Source organism: Pseudopipra pipra, chromosome 4 (assembly GCF_036250125.1).
Source record: "Pseudopipra pipra isolate bDixPip1 chromosome 4, bDixPip1.hap1, whole genome shotgun sequence".
Classification (NCBI taxonomy): domain Eukaryota; kingdom Metazoa; phylum Chordata; class Aves; order Passeriformes; family Pipridae; genus Pseudopipra; species Pseudopipra pipra.
In genome coordinates this window covers 52,398,653-52,415,007 of record NC_087552.1, presented here as the reverse complement: position 1 = coordinate 52,415,007, position 16,355 = coordinate 52,398,653, and the positions used below count along the sequence as shown (strand labels likewise).

General features: G+C 35.3%; 1 protein-coding gene across 4 annotated transcripts in view; it reads right to left on the bottom strand.

The window, feature by feature from the left end:
* The window catches only part of PDS5A (PDS5 cohesin associated factor A), a 90,451-nt gene that overhangs the window by 37,022 nt on the left and 37,074 nt on the right, over positions 1 to 16,355 (bottom strand). For all 4 annotated transcript variants that reach the window (XR_010430191.1, XM_064652994.1, XM_064652993.1 and 1 more), the window contains exons 8-17: positions 14,850 to 14,990; positions 13,663 to 13,778; positions 12,771 to 12,865; positions 11,743 to 11,888; positions 6,622 to 6,773; positions 3,225 to 3,338; positions 2,720 to 2,801; positions 1,951 to 1,999; positions 1,696 to 1,835; positions 142 to 257 (exon numbers count right to left, since the gene is read on the bottom strand). Coding sequence is in view for 3 of the 4 variants with exons in the window: in XM_064652994.1 (XP_064509064.1) it covers positions 142 to 257; positions 1,696 to 1,835; positions 1,951 to 1,999; positions 2,720 to 2,801; positions 3,225 to 3,338; positions 6,622 to 6,773; positions 11,743 to 11,888; positions 12,771 to 12,865; positions 13,663 to 13,778; positions 14,850 to 14,990 (1,151 nt within the window). In the remaining variant the exon portion in view is untranslated. The remainder of the gene's footprint in view (positions 1 to 141; positions 258 to 1,695; positions 1,836 to 1,950; positions 2,000 to 2,719; positions 2,802 to 3,224; positions 3,339 to 6,621; positions 6,774 to 11,742; positions 11,889 to 12,770; positions 12,866 to 13,662; positions 13,779 to 14,849; positions 14,991 to 16,355) is intronic.

Sequence of the window (16,355 nt, the reverse complement as noted above, 5' to 3'; positions counted from 1 at the left end):
TTTTACAAAAAGTACATATTTGGTGCTAGGACAGACCAATCTAAATCCCAAGGAATTCTTTTTTCTTTTTTTTTTTTTCTGTCATTTCCATCATGTCTATGATCACTCATGAGTCAATCATTCATGGTCTTTCAAACTTACCTAATGGCTTCTGAGTCAATATGTACAGGGGCAATTCTTTCCAAAAGAAATTTGACCATTTCCAGAAAAGGATTTGTTGGCTGCTTAGGATTTGCAAGTTTCCGGGCTATCTCTCTCTATAAGAATGTTAGATACAAACAAGAATTACACTCATTTCACTTCTTAGGCATGTTGAAGAAGCTACATATAGTCACTTCTTTTTGCCACAGAGATTGTCTATATAATCAGTGAAACATATTTTAAGGGGGGCTGTTGTTATCTCCAAATCTTTCTTCTATCATATTAATATTGAAAGCAGACATCTTTTACCAAACTATTTAAATTGGTTTCAAGTTAAGAGTTCTTCAGGGGTTCATAAGGAATTGCAGGCCAGATCCAAAATAGAATCAAGGAACAGCTAAGTGCAGTACACAAGATGTAAATAACTAGGTTGTCAAGTGTAATCCAGAAAACTGTGGGTAACCCTGCAGTATGTATGAGACTTCATAATAATGAAAAAAATTGCATTAAAAGCTACATGACTGCAGATGTGCAGAAGCACTACACTACCCTGCCCACAACAGATCTCAAATGGTATGAACTTGCCTATGAATGTTCTGGATCCAAAAATCTGTTTTCCCCTCTGAATGTACAAATTTCAAGTGCATTAAGTTCAGCTGCAGACTCAGCTTTTGTTTAGAACAAAAGTCTAAAAAATCTCTCAAAGAAATGACTTCTTGACCTTCCTTTTCTCAAAGGGTTAGATGCTGCAGACCTACAAACTCTTTTGCTGTTACGTTCTGTTATGCTCTATTAACTTCAGGGAGAAGGCAGAAGCCTTTCTCTTGAAATTGCAACACTGCATTTGCAAAGTACAAAATTTACTAGTCTAGAAGGAAACACACCCTCTACATCAAGTGTTTAGGACGTAATTCTGAAGGTCATCCTGCTCCCTTCCCCACACAATTTCCAAGCCATTAGACAAAACCCAATAAGCCTATGCTTGTTTATAGATAATCTTTGTGATTTCTGTCAATGAAATTGCTTACTTTACTTTGGGATCATACAAAAAAAAATTAATCTGCGATTGTTGGCAGAATCTGGAAAAGTCCAATTTAATATTAAGATGTGTATTTTCATCAAAGAAGTTAAATAAGATGACAAAGATTTATCTCAAAACAGTGTTCTAGGATGAAAAAATAATTAATAATATGTGAAGGGTGTAATATTTGACTTGCTGGTACTCAGAAGTTGCATCAGTGTGAGAAGACAGGAACCCTACCACAAAAGAGACACTTGAAATAAAATATTTTAATGAAATAAATTAATCTTTTAGACTTTATGCTTGCGGCTCACAATCCCAGGAAGGATTAAAGCTAACATTTTCTTAGGAAGCAAGATGATGATCATAAACTATTTTTTCCATAATCACTACCTGTTAACTAAAAAGGCATTTTATAAAAATTGGAACTATAAGAAAACCATGTCTAAGTAGCAAAAGAGACCATTACTTCCAAATAACTGTTTTAAGCACAGATACTTAAGGCATAAAAGTTTGCTTTTCCATTTCCTTACCACACAGACATCTGCCTGTTTGCAAGAACATGTAGGGCTTATTAACAGTTCAAGCTGGGACCGAAGTTTCTCATCATCACCCAAAACCTGATTGAATTTCTTCACAAAATCTTGTGCTTTTCCAGGATCTGGAAGGTTTTCTGTATGATTAAAAACAATTTAAGATAAATTTGCCACTTTAGCATGCCAAGATTCACAGAAATACAGTTTCCAGGAATGCTGTAGTAACAGTTTATAGAAGTTATTAACACTTACTTGCTATGGTCATCAGCTTTCCAAACATGGCAGCACTGTTTGCTTCTGACTGAGGACAACAGCAAAAATAAACAAACAAATCAGCAATATCTCCTTTATAAAATACATCTTTAAGCCGATCTGTTAGTTGTTCTGCAGCATTATTCAATCTTATGCTTTATGCTTTTGTTTTTAAGAATAGACACTAGAATAGCGCAACACTATCATTAGCAGGAAAATCATCTTGCAATATCAAAGAACTGCAAAAATTCACTAATTCACAGAACAGATAAAAGAAAGAGACCCCAAGACCCCCAAAGCAACAATTCCTCCAAGCCCACTCACACACCAAAACCCCAAAGCAATGCCCTTCTATTTAAAGTTTCTACTAGTCCGAAGATATGCTTGTAAGTAAAATTCCAGTAGAAATACTTAAAAACTTGTGTTTTCTAATCAACAAGGAATCATTGCTTTGTGTTACAACATATTCCATTCTCAATATACACTAGAACATGAGAAAGAAAAAAGGTCTGTCAAAAGCAAATAAACTTTTAAAAACTTCTTCCAAAATTACTGAGCAATACTATAAAAGAATGATCAACGTAAGGAGGTGATATCCGTTTAAGAATTACTACAAGCAACTTTACCTAATGAAAACAGAACACTGTCTACATATGGAAAGCAGCAGAATAATGAAGTCACACTGAACAAATAACAGAATATTAAAACTCCCCAGTAAATTAGTCTAATGGGTCCCCCGGATAAAGCGTAAGTATTTTCAGAACCGTACAGTGGGCTGCTTATGCAAGTCTAGCAGTTCTCGTACGTGACTCCTTAGCATGTTCTGGCACTTCCACATCTCATTCAGTGCTCTGCAAAAAAGCAAAACCAGAAAAGTAAAGCTTACCCATGTATTCTGGTTATTCATTTAGCCTACAAGTACAACACCTGCTAGCTACAGTGAAAACCTAACAACTATTAAAAATAACTTTGCAAAACAAGGTTGCACTCATTTTTTCTTTTTACAGAACATCATCTCTCTCTTATTCTTTTTGGAACAATTTCATATACCCAGGATGGCCATAGTATCTCTTACAACCACCCAAATAAAAAACAGGCCACTATCAACCAGAATTCAGTTACAGATATCTTCATCATGGTCCCCAGTACAGAGCAAATCTAGAAGTCATTTTATTTAAATATTTTTATTTAAATCCTGATAATACAAGTAAGATGACACAGATGTTAGAAAAGCCTGAGAAAGCAAGTATTTGCTGAATACAAACTATACTCACTTGACAGCATTTGGATCCAAGCTAGCATACAAATAGTACAAGCACTTCATTCGCTCTTCTGTTTCCAAATTGTGTGGAACAAGATACTGAGCAAAGATTTTCTCTACCAGTAATCTGCAGGTAAAGAAGAAAAAAACTGTACATATCCAGAAGCAGTGATACCTTTCAGACAAGCTGAAAAGGCAAGAAATAGTGGAAGTCATTGAAACCAGAATTTTCAACAAGGAAAGAAGACAAAAAGGTAGTGGCCTTTATCTCAACTATAAAGATCCCTTCCACTGCTGACAGAAAGATTAGCAAGAACTGCTTCTTAAGAGCTTTTCCATGTTCTTTCACTTTCACCTTTAAAAGGGAGTAATTGCTTTATCTGTCACCATCCAGCCTATCCTTTTTCTTGAGGATCTGAGAATCTCCCTTTGTTCACTCTCATATATAAGGAAGGAATACAGACAGTAAAAAGCTCAAATAAAGGAGAGAGAATACAAGAATGTAACTCAAAGGGGGGGAAAAGTAAAAATCTGAAGTATCTTCAAGAGAACAGTTAAGATAGAACTGCAGTACTTGAGAAACTACTTGTTATTCTAATACACAAGCTAAAAATCAGCATTAAAACAGTGGAGATGAAGGAACACTAAAACATATACAACTAAAGGAGCAAAAGGAAAACTAAGTGAGAACAAACCAAACCAGCAAAACCATTCTCCAATTATCTTTTTAAAAAAATACATATTTAAAGTTTTACATAAAATATCAACCTTGAACAACAAAATATGGCCCCGTCAAATGAAAGAAAATTCAGCCATTAATTTAATTCATAGCAACGAGAGCTGTGCACAACGTTCAGCTATACAATTCGCTGTTTATGGACAAAAATTGTGTGTGTTTGAATTTTAAAACTTTTTCCATTATGTACTAGTACAGTAGTACATTAGTACTAGTAAGTACTCTGGAAGTGCCTTGAACAAAGACCATAAGAAGGCAGCACAGATCAAACACACCTCATTTCTGTTCAAAGAAAATTCCAAAACACATGATGGCAAGGCAGAGGAATAAAGGATGATCATGAATATGGATACCATTATCTCAAGACACCTCATTAGTATTATAGAAAACTTGGCTTTTCCTCTTTAAATGTACATTTTACTACTGATGACTCCAAGAACTAAATTGTTTGGGGAACAAGATCTTCAGATCTCAGGGGATTCCACCTATTTAACACTAGGATACTGGAGGCATCAGAATTCTTCCCAATTTATGAACATGGCTCTAGCCCATGTCTCTGTAGAAACACGTTCCAGAAAAGCTGTCAATACAAATGGAGAGACTGTATCATCCTGTCCCTGGTTCCTGATGGTCAGGGTCAAGATTTACAAGTCAGGAATAACTCCAAGACACACTTTTCCCCTGTGAGGAAAGTCGCTGGCAAGCACATCAAGAGTGGGTAACAGGGCACTGTTTCAGCTGAGGTTATTTTACTCCATTCTCTATGCATTTATTGTAAAACAAAGCAGCTCAGAGCACACAGGTGATAAACAGCTCCATGGTTAGAAGTTCTCACTCCAGAGTAGACATGTATGTCAATATTCAAGCAACAACAAAAACATTATCAAGTGACTGAGTTAGAAACGTGGAAAAAATTTGTTCTATTCCACTTCACGTCTGAACTCTGTGTGATACTAAGCTACTGCCTTTTGAAAGACCTAGTGTTATCCCATGCACCCAGTGGAACATACTCCAAGGCTCAGAGAGCTGTTACTGCTACTTTTTATCCTCTTACCTCATTATGGACAGAAAATAGGCCAGAGTTGGATAATTTTGACCTGTGTTCTTATGTGTTTAAAGAGTTGGATAGACTGTCTTACAATATCACAGCATTTCTACAGCTCTTTAGGTGCTAAAACTTTACAATTCTGACAATATTAACACTGAAATGCATTTGTTTCTCCACTGGGACTGGGAAACCAATCCAATGGCATGACAGAGCTAGAACTTAAATGTCAGCCTTAAAAACCAGTAAAATTTGAATTAAAAATTCGGGGTACTAAACTGAACTATAGGAACATTGAAAATCAAGCCACCAATCTCTCAGTGTGGATACTCAGAAAAAAACCAGCATACAATCCATGCCTACTCATGAAAAGACTAGTTTCAATAGCTTAATCAGACTTTCAGAAGAAATCATGTCAGAGAAAGAAACTCAGCTTTGGTGAGACACTGTTTCCTTGAAATTTCTTGCCTTATTTCCATCAGTGTTCTGCATTTTCTGTGAACAGGAATACAGAAAACATCTGCCCTATTCACTATAAAATTCAATTCATTCTCTTCTTGCTCTCAAACCTGTGTAGTGACAGTGAGACACTAGAAAAAACGCAAACCTCTCACTGCAAATTAAAGTGTATTTTTATGCACATACACATGCTAAATTAGCTTTGTATAAACTATGTGAAGATTTTCTAATTTTTCATTATTTGACACTTCTATCTCAGCAGATTATCACTGTAATTTCTGTGTGTGCAATCTAATAATCTTTAAAAAAAAAAAAAAGTGGCAACTAATCAAAGATATAATTCCAGCCCAGTTATGATCAGCCAGAAGAACAAAGCAAGAGCCTTCACCACTGCAGTGGTTAAAAATTCACTATCATAACTGGCTACTGACAGAGGCTATTAGCCCATTCAGACTAGTCACCAAGATAACAAGACATATTGAGGTAGCAGACTATATAAGCAAGGTCCTAAGAAACTCTATAAGGAATTTTCCAGACTGCCACATTAAAAATCTAGGTTGAAATTCTACCTTCATGCAATCTCACCGTGTGGCTCTCCTCATGACACACAATTAATAGTGAGAGTTGAAAACTATCTTCCAAAACCTTGGGCAAAATACCTTTTCCAACACCAAAATGGTACTTCAGAAGTTAAAGGGACTGATGACAAAACAAGGAAGACAAGCTAAGAGTGGAAGCATCCCGATATTTCTTCAGCTTTTGTTCTATCTAAAGGTCCATTTTCTACACACCATACCAAAAGGAGAGGTCTGTGCATGTACTCTGGTGTGTACATGCAAGATACTCACAGACCATGGATTTTAACATGCTGGTCTCTGGAAAGCAGTAAGGCGAACAAGAACTGGGCAGAGTAAACACCAAATTTGACAATTTTTTTCTACACAGTAGTTAGTTAATAAAAATCTACTACTGTCACAGATCTAGTTCCATCAGTAAATAAGATGAATCCATGAACAGATAATGCAAGTACATATGTTAATGATCATTAATTAAATACATCATACATAAACCCACACATACAGAACATAACAGCTTTTATAGGATAGGCACATTTTTAGAATATTTCTTATCACTATACACTTAAAAGTAGGAAGGCTTAGGTTGACTCACTTGTCATCAATGCTATTTTGATAATATATGTGCAAAAGTTTATCCTTTATCCAGCTCACTTTCTCTGCAGCATCTTTTCCAGCCTCGGCATGAAGACAATACTTCTTGTATAGCTGGGCAAGACCCATCATAGCTTCTTTTCTTACTCGCCACTTGAGGGGGAAGAAATGAAAAGGAGGAGGGGAAGTGATTTTGGTAAATAAATATCAAACATACACAAAATACAGTAAAGATATAGAAGCGTGAAAGACAGAACAGTCACCTTCTGGTCTCCTATATTTAGCCACTTCAAAAGCTGAAAAGGGCAGATTAGACCCCCTAAATGAGACATTGCAAAGCCTCCATAATGGGTTTGTTCCCTGTACTATGCAGATTCAGTATTGTCAATACAGAGGAATCCACTACTCCTCTGTGCTGAGCAAAGAAAATCTGGGGGCTAGGCAGCATAAAAAAGTTAAGTACAGCTTAACGTTTATGCCTGAATAAGTGTCTTCCTGAGCCAGGATTTGGAAGGCTTATCTATGCAGACAGGCACCAATCAGAGGTGGCAGACTTCTTTCTCCCCGTTGCTTCACACTGTCTTATAGCACCTTTGTCTAGACATGGGTGATCTAGAACTTAGGCCTATCTAAACCTGATACGGCTTGAACTCTAAGGCCACTTTCCAGGACAGTGGGAGAGGCCCATTTTGCTGAAGTCTCAAAGCAATTGCTCTAAAACTCCAGGAATTCAGGGGAAGGGAAAAAAAAAAAAAAAAAAGAGTACAATGGCCACAGGAGGAGTTTGTGGGTTCTCATCATCCTTGCTTTGGTGGTCAGTACTTTATCCCCTCAAATTAATAGGAAATATTCCATTATTAAACAATTTAACAGACAAGATCTCTAAGCTCTCTGATGCTGACTTGTGGAAGGAATCATACCAAAACAGACTGAGGATTAATTTAGACAGAATAGTGTCTCACACTGAATGATTTACAAAGAAAGCCTCAGAAGAAACTTGTTTTCCCACACCATTTAAAAGAAATGCATGAAATTCATTCAAACCAAAAGAGACCATTTCTTCCAGAACACACTAGGTACCACTTTTGGCCTTGAACTCCAAGGACTAACAATGCTCAGATCATTTCACCCTATGAAGCATAAACGTAGATACTATTATTCATACTATGCGTAACTTCCTCAATCTTATTAAAATAAGGGCCTGTCTCAGTAACACTGAGATACTGTACATTTAATTTCTTCAGTTTTACCGAGTGACTTCCTTTTCATGAAGGGCAATGAAAAAAATATGGCTTATGTCACCATAAGAGCCTTAGACACCACTAACTGTTGGAGTAAGCTGTGTCAAGAAGATGGAAAAAATAGACTTGTATTTTCACAGAACCATACAATATGCTGAGTTGGAAGAGACCCACAATGATCATCAAGTCCAACTCTTAGACCTGCACAGGATCATCCCCAAGAGTCACACCATGTGCCTGAGAGTATTGTCCAAACACTTCTTGAACTCTGTCAGGCTTGGGGCTGTGACCACTTCCCTGGGGAGCCTGTTCCAGTGCCCAACCACTCTCTGGGGGAAGAACCTTTTTCTAATATCCAACCTAAACCTCCCCTGACACAACTTCAGGCCATTCCCTCGGGTCCTGTCACTGATCACCACAGAGAAGAGATCAGCATCTGTCCCTCCTCTTCCCCTCACAAGGGAGTTGTAACTGCAATGAGGTCTCCCCTCAGTCTCCTTCCTCTTCTCCAGGCTGAAGAGACCAAGTGACTTCAGCCTCTCCTCATACGGCTTCTGCTCAAGGCTCTTCGCCATCTTCATTGCCCTCCTTTGGACGCTCTCTAATAGCTGAATACTTTTCTTATATTGTGGTGCCCAAAACTGCACACAATATTCAAGGTGAGGCTGCCACAGGGCAGAGCAGAACAATGCCCTCCCTTGACCGGCTGGTGACGCTTTACCTGATGTTTCCCCAGACACAGCTGGCATATTTAAATGTTGAAACAAGTAACAGGTCAAGACAGTACCAACTTTGCCAGTATACAGTCTAATACTTAGTTTTCACAAAAACCCCCAATTTTAGCTATAAACAGATGTTGTTGTTTAACTTTTCTGCAGGAATCTGTTCACACCCATTGTGATCTAAAGCGTATTTAAAAAAAATAAAGGTCTGAAGGAGGAACATTTTCAGAAAAGTATTAATATTTTTCTGCATTTAGATGTACCCTTCCAATGCAATTCATAGCTTCATCAAGTACCCTGTATGACACAGGAAGAATGGCAAAACTATTGTCAGAAGACAACAAAAAGGATTGCAAGAAATGATTCTAGCAAATTTAAGCCTAAAATGAAAGCAGAGTACTTAACAAGGGGTTAATAAGGAAAGGTCAATATTTACAAAGACATGCTATATTGTTAAGGTCTATTTCAAATGCTAAGTATTTTCTGTAGTCATTTCTAGTTAGTGCTCAATTTTAATCTCTCCTCAGGTTATATTTTCATTAAAGCTCTCTCCAGAGATTTTTATGAGAGAAACATCATGTACAGATGAAGTTATTCTTCACTGAGGACTGCCTAAAAAAGCACCTAACCTTGAAATGCAACGTATCATCAAACCTATGACCAGTGTGAAATGACTTTGCCAAACATATTAGGAACATTAAGTACCAGTACACTGGATTTAAAGCTCTGTGAACTGAAAAGCCCTAGCTCTGTGGAAATTAGTACTATAGCTGCACAACTGACAGCCTCTTACTGATGGTAACCTGGTATAGGAGAACAGAGACACTATGTAGAAGACACATTAACAATCATCCCATTCTCACTAGATGGAAGTCCCAGTGGGAAGTGGTGGTTACACTAAAAGCTTTTGTATCTCATAAATGACTTTTTGGACATGTTTGTTTAGTGGCTGAAAAAGAAGGAAGGTGATCTTAATCACTATTGAGAAACATGCAAGGTCAAGCTGCAGGTACAACTAATTGAAGAGCTGCTTTATAATAGTGAACATACCCAAAATCAGTATTTCTCTGTGCAAAGAAAATACTCTTTTCTTAAAATCCATTATAGTAACATTCCCATTTAAAAAGGGGAATAAACAAAAAAAAGAAGTAAAGTAACCAGCTAGAATGACAGAGGCTATAGAAAGGATACCCCCTATCACAAATGAACAATAGGGACAAAAAAAAAAGGAATCAATGTAGCTACACAGCTCAGAGAAGTCTGCTATTAAACATCACTCCCCAAAGACCACGGAGCCACATCTGAAAAAGCGTAAACAGGAAAGAGCATAAACTCTGTCAAGTTGAAAGTAAATCCTTGATGAAGCATGGACAAAAGATTCAAAACCAAATTATGAAAAGCATACTGAATAACATCTTCACCAAAGCCTCTAGAAGCAGGAAGACTTCCAGACAGACCCTTTTTGTAGGACTGAAAGACAAACAAGATTTATTCCAGGAGAGAGGTCTGAGGAGGTTTCTTAAACTGTCATTAGGAGACATTTAAAAAAAATTAATAAAATGAGCAGTAACAAAATCATTAAGACCAGGTGGTATCCCATCCATGACTTTTACAGGAATTCAGAAATGATACAGCAAATGCTAATTATTCTCTTATTGCTATCTATCCATGAACAGATTGAAGACAGCAAATGTGAAAGAATCCAAAGGGTTCCAAGAGGAACAATGTACCACTCATCAGAACATCTTATTTTGAATGGGCAAACAGGTTGAAACAAAACAGTAACAACAACAAAGAGCTGACACGACTGAAAAATAAGTTATGGAAATGAGTCATTGCACTTTACAGAATGGCAAGTTTTGTCTAAGAAAAAATAACTTTTAGCAGACCCAGAAGTACATCAGTAGAATGCATTAGGATCCCAAAAAACTTCCGATAAAGTCTCACACCACAGGATCTTAAAATAAAAATCCTGTTGTGAATTAATTTTTAAGTAAACATAGGGGACAATGGGTGGAAAAAAATGACTGATTTTTATAATGAAGGGAACAAAGGGAACATACAGACAGAGTCAGAAAGAAATCTCTGATACTTAACATAAAGAAAAATTAGAAAATGAACTGAACAGAGGGTATAAAATTTACTGAGGTAGTCAGATCTAACATTTTAATGAAGAATTGCAATTTACTGAATTGTTACAACGTGAAACGGAAGAACTTCAGATTAAGGCCAGGTTTTCCCACCAGCATTAACTCTGCATGTACAGCATTAGGCAATATATCATCTAAAATTATTCAGGAAAGACACTGTAGTCAAAACTGTCAGCTCAGTGCTCAGAAACAGCGTAAGAGACCGAATGTTTCACAATAAGGAAAAAGAGTTATCACAAAATCTGTACACAACATGGTGCACATTGTGAATGCCACTGCCAAGTCTGGTCACCTTAGTTACAACAGGATATAGAACATCCAGACAAGAATGACCTGAAGAATGCAGTAATAATTTGTGTGGAAGTTAATCAAGTGATTCTTTAAACTGGAGGGCAGATAACTGGAAAAGATATGCTATACATATTTATTAATCATAAGTGGGTCAAAGAATATTCATTATTTTACATAATGCAAGAACTATGAGATATCCAGTGAAATTATCAGGCAAGTTTAAAAACAAACAAGTGAAGTTATTTTTTCCAAATGTGCATTAAACGTGAATTTGTATGATTATGAAGTACAAGTAAGTTCAAGAAAGAACTCGATTAATACATGGAATGAAGTTCCATTGAAAGCTGTGATGTACGTTATCAAGCAGATTTAAGAAATCATTAAATCACAAATTGCTGGAAGCCAAAACTGACCACTATGAGAATTATAAAGGGTTATAGGGCCCTTTGGCCTTAACATGCATGACAATTCTTATTCTTACAATATGATTGTCTTTCTCACAAGTCAATGACCCTATCTGCTTGACAACTGTGTTGACTGATGCCACCATATTATGAAATCACAACATTAAGATCTTCTTGCAAAATTATTTTTCCCCTGCAGCATTCTTCTTAATAGTCAACTCATCTCTGATTCTGTGGCTTTGGGTTTTTGGTTTTACTTTTACCAAGGTAAACTAGAAGCAGATAATTTCTGAAAATACAACATTAACACTTACCCGTTTGTCTAGCGTTCTTTCCCTTACAAAGCCAAGGAGCTGGTCATTGACTAAAGAAAGATCTCTCTTGCCTGCAGTAATAATTGTAACAATAACATCATGTCGAATGGCTTCTTCTGGGTCATGTGATCTAACCTTCAAATATTCTGTTACAATCAGAAACAATGAAAAGCTTGGCTTATTTATGTAGGTGTGACATATTCTGATTTATTAATAATGTTAAAACAATTATATGTCAGTCATATCACAACCATGTAATCTATTAAACTTATAGCTACCCACAGGAAGTATCTGTTCCAATGTTTTCTATGTTAAATATAAAACAATTAGACAACTGTAAATATCAAAAGAATACAAAAGTGAATAGCTTTTATGATAACCTCATTTGCAACAAGCAAATGAAAGTGAAAAAAAAGCTGATTAGAATATATTGAAAATAAAGGGGAGTGAGGGAATGAGAAGAAATAAGACGAGAAGAAATTCTCATTCCCAAAGAGCTAAAAAGTTAAATAATAAATGAAAAATACCAACAATTGCTGTAGGATAGCTTGCATCAAAAAAAGAACAGTTTTTCAGTGAAGCCTGAAAATCTGCTCAGAGTTAAAATAATGCTGTAGTGAAGGAAGACACTTCATTGTTTAGATCAGCAAAACAGCATTTTCTGAACTCAGTGGGAGGGTACTGGGGAACACAGTGACTGTTCTTGAAAATAAGTCAAGATGTTGCACCAATATTTGCTTTGACTTGCCAAAAGTTTCTTTAGAACTTCAAATTACTTTAACATTCATTCTGCAATGGATAGCTTCTTAAACACACGCACACAAAGTCCAAATAAAGTCACACACTCCTCTCTTACTATAACTAGCACTTGTCTTCAGCAGAAATCAATTACTCAGTGTTAGCTCTTCAATCCAGCATCAAGCATCAGACTTGATACATTTTAGAACCACACTTTTATGTACAAAAATAATTATACACTTCCTTGCTCATTTCGTAAATTATTCTAAACCCCTGCATGAGCATCTCACCAGTGAGGTCTTTTGCTAAGTCTGGATGGTTCATTAAACAATGACTGGCGAATTTCACACTCTCTAATCTCACAGGGACATGGATATCATTGAACCTAGAGGGATAGAAGATGATGAATGTTAATTTTTAATTAGCCTTTCAAATCATGATTATTCTCTATGTAGTAACATGCGTTGATAGTATGTTCTGTTAACTATTAGAATACTTCTATGTGACAAAATAATAGAATATAAAGGTTCTGAATTTATCTCCATAATACAAATGTTCCTCATACAAATTTTTGTTATTTCTTGTGCAATTAATTCAGGACTAAAGTTAAAGCATGAATATGCTGTATGTGGAGGCAATGTTGAACTAACAGATTTTTGTCCACTGACTTTTGAACACAATTCTCCATATGCAGTCAATATCCTGTGTGCATATATACACACACAGGCAAAATTATAAAAATGTAAACTGTCATGTAATATGTACCACTTGAAAGTATTCACTTTTTTAAAAATTATAAACTTCTATATTTACGGAAAAGGAAGTCGCTCTTCACTCAAAAAGGTAAATGCCAAACAAAAGAGATACAGTTGCAGATACAGCTGAACAGTATGAAATTTCAGACAATGCTGGCATAGCTATTGTGTAATTTCTGCCGTGTGTGTAATGTACTGCCTATCTAACCTATATGCTTGTAGCTGACAGCAAAATAGCAGCAGTTCTTCAGGCTTCTTCATTCCAAAATGTAACTCTGTGCAATTCTCTATTTTCAAGATTTAACAAAGTAACTTGTTCAAATATAAACAGTTATATCCTCTTAAAAAAGCAATGACAAATGCAATACTAAAAGAAAATTCAGAACAAAAAGAATAGAAATTTAGAATTCTATCCCGTTTCTCTTACCGCCCAAGAAAGCACTGCCAAAGAGGTCGATTTTGCGTGGCCAGATCAGAATCTTTGGAGCCAAAGAGTTTAGCCAAGAGTCGAACAACAGCCAAACGCTCTTCTCCATCATTGCTCTAAAAATCGAAACATGAAAAAGAAACTGTAAATCATTATCCATATTATTTTAATAATAATTTCTGGCTTCCTTTTCTTTCTGTTCTTGTAACAGATTAAAAACTGAGCTTGAAATAATTTCTGATAATCCTCAGTCTCTCTAATTAGAATACTAGATTAATATGAGTGAAAATATACAAATACCTATTAAGTTAACATATTACAGACACTGAATATGTGGCTGTGCTTCGAAAATTCCTTCTCTTTTGGGAATAAAAACCCATACACAGTAGTATGAATAACATATCTTTGGCAATTTCAACAATTCATGACATTTTTGTTGTAAAACATTCTTTAAGAATGTTTCCATGTGCGTGGAAAAGACACCAATTAAGATGTTATAAACAGATCTGCAATAATAAAAGAGATATGTCATTTCATCAAACACCTATTTCTTGGTTACTTTTGTTTGTTGCTACCATAGCCTACACATACATGCACACATACAAAATTACTTCTCTAATTCACTTACAATTTTATGAAAGGCAAACAGCTTTATAATTAAAAGCCCCACAAATTTCCAAATCAGGATAAATTAACTATTTTTAAGGATGCAAAAGAAGTCAGTTGACTTACTAGCCAATTATGACAAGTCTCAGAAAATATTAGGAAATAATTCCTCTATTACTAAAACTTTTCATAAAACAAAGTTCTGCAAATCAATACTGAAGCTGACAGATTGGCATTCCACAACATAAGCCAACTACAGCCTAATTACTTCATAAATTTTAGGTAAATTTGAAAGATTGAGTACATAGAACTTTTGCATTAGAGTCTATTATCATTATAATGAGTATATATTTTGTGTGCATAATATGTTTGCAAGCAAAAAAAAGCATATAATTATATACGTATGTATAAGTATATATAAATTGCCAGTATCCTTTCTTCAGTATTACATTTATCTTTCAAGTAAAGCAATAAATATAAACTTTTTATCCCTCCAGTAGAACACTTATTAAATTTACATCTCTGCACTCTTAATATCCCCAGAAATTTTACTGCTTGTCAAAAGCTACATTGTAACCTACCTTCAGCTTGAATTCAAGCTGTGGCATGACAGACAGCAGTAAGTGAGGATCTATGGCAAAAAGTTCTTGTATCAAGTCAAACACATGTTCTGATAAGTCACTTACTGAAGACTTCCCCAGTACCAGAACCTGATTAAAAAACTAGAACACAAACATTATTATTTGGCAGACTGTCCCTCATTAAAGCAATAACTATTTTTAAAAGTTATTTTAACATAGTATCATTAATATTTTTATAGTAATGGAAGATACTCAATGGACAATGTCTTCATTAAATCAAAGCATTTCACCCTTAACAATTTAGGCTCAGGCAAATTACAAACATCCTTCTCAGTTCAGTTCTAATACTTCAGTCAAGACAGTTTAATTCACGATAATTTGATAATTTAAAAATATCAATAACCATCTCCCAAGTAAAATAAATAGGTAATAAAAGAATTAATTTAAAATGCATATTCATCCAGTAGACATTTAGAAAAAAAATTAGTATCTTATTTTTAATTTTCTTGTAATTTAAAACCAATCCAATTGAAGATCATCAAATACTGAAAATGAAGCTGCTTCACCTCAAATCCTTTTTAAAGAATGTCAGATGGCTTTATGTTATGTTTTGTGATATTTGATAGTAATGTATGAAGGTTGTTAGTGATCTAACAGAAAGAAACTGAAAGTAGGCTAAAATATGAACTATTTCTTTTGGATTTGTTAAATTTTAATATACTTTATATACTTTCTATGAGATTCTGTGGGTTAATATTATTTGAGCAGTGCAAATGCTACAAAGCTATTACACACTTGAAAAAGAAAGTAAGAAGAATAGTATTAAATCAACTCAAACATTACTCTGTGTACTATCCTGTTTCCAGTTATGACTAATTAAAAAGCTTAAAGAAGGAGGGGAATTGGAAAGTGGTACTTGCTAGTGAGACTCCTGGTCTCACTTTTAAATACTTACTGATTAATCTTTTATGAATTTGCCTCATTTCCTTTTTAAACTACTCTGACTTTTACAAATTCTATTGGCTTTGGCACCAAGGAAAGGCAACAGAATGGATCAGACCACATTCCCCACAGACTGCAGTAGCTGTACTAAAAGGCAGAACACACAACTGACATTCAACAAGAAGAATTACAGTAGAAGTGAAAAACATAATTCTTTCAGTCTTTATGACTACAGCAAGTTTAGGAGGGGAAAAAAAAAAACTCTAGCAAAGAGTTGGCAGTTTGAAAAGCTTCATCCTAAAGCTTGGTATGAAATTTGGCTGTCTAGTTACTGGACATACAAAGTACTAGCAATTCCTTTTGTTGTAACAGGAGTTTTGGTGGTCATCTATTTTCACAGCCTAAATTTAGGCTTAACTTTAGACTGAGATGGGCAAAAATTAATTTCCTCTTCACTTATTTGATACATCCCACATACTTAACAACCAAGTTAACAATACCCTATTTGGAAAATGGTATTCTTGTAGCTGCATTACAAAATGTGGCTTTTATAAACAATATCTA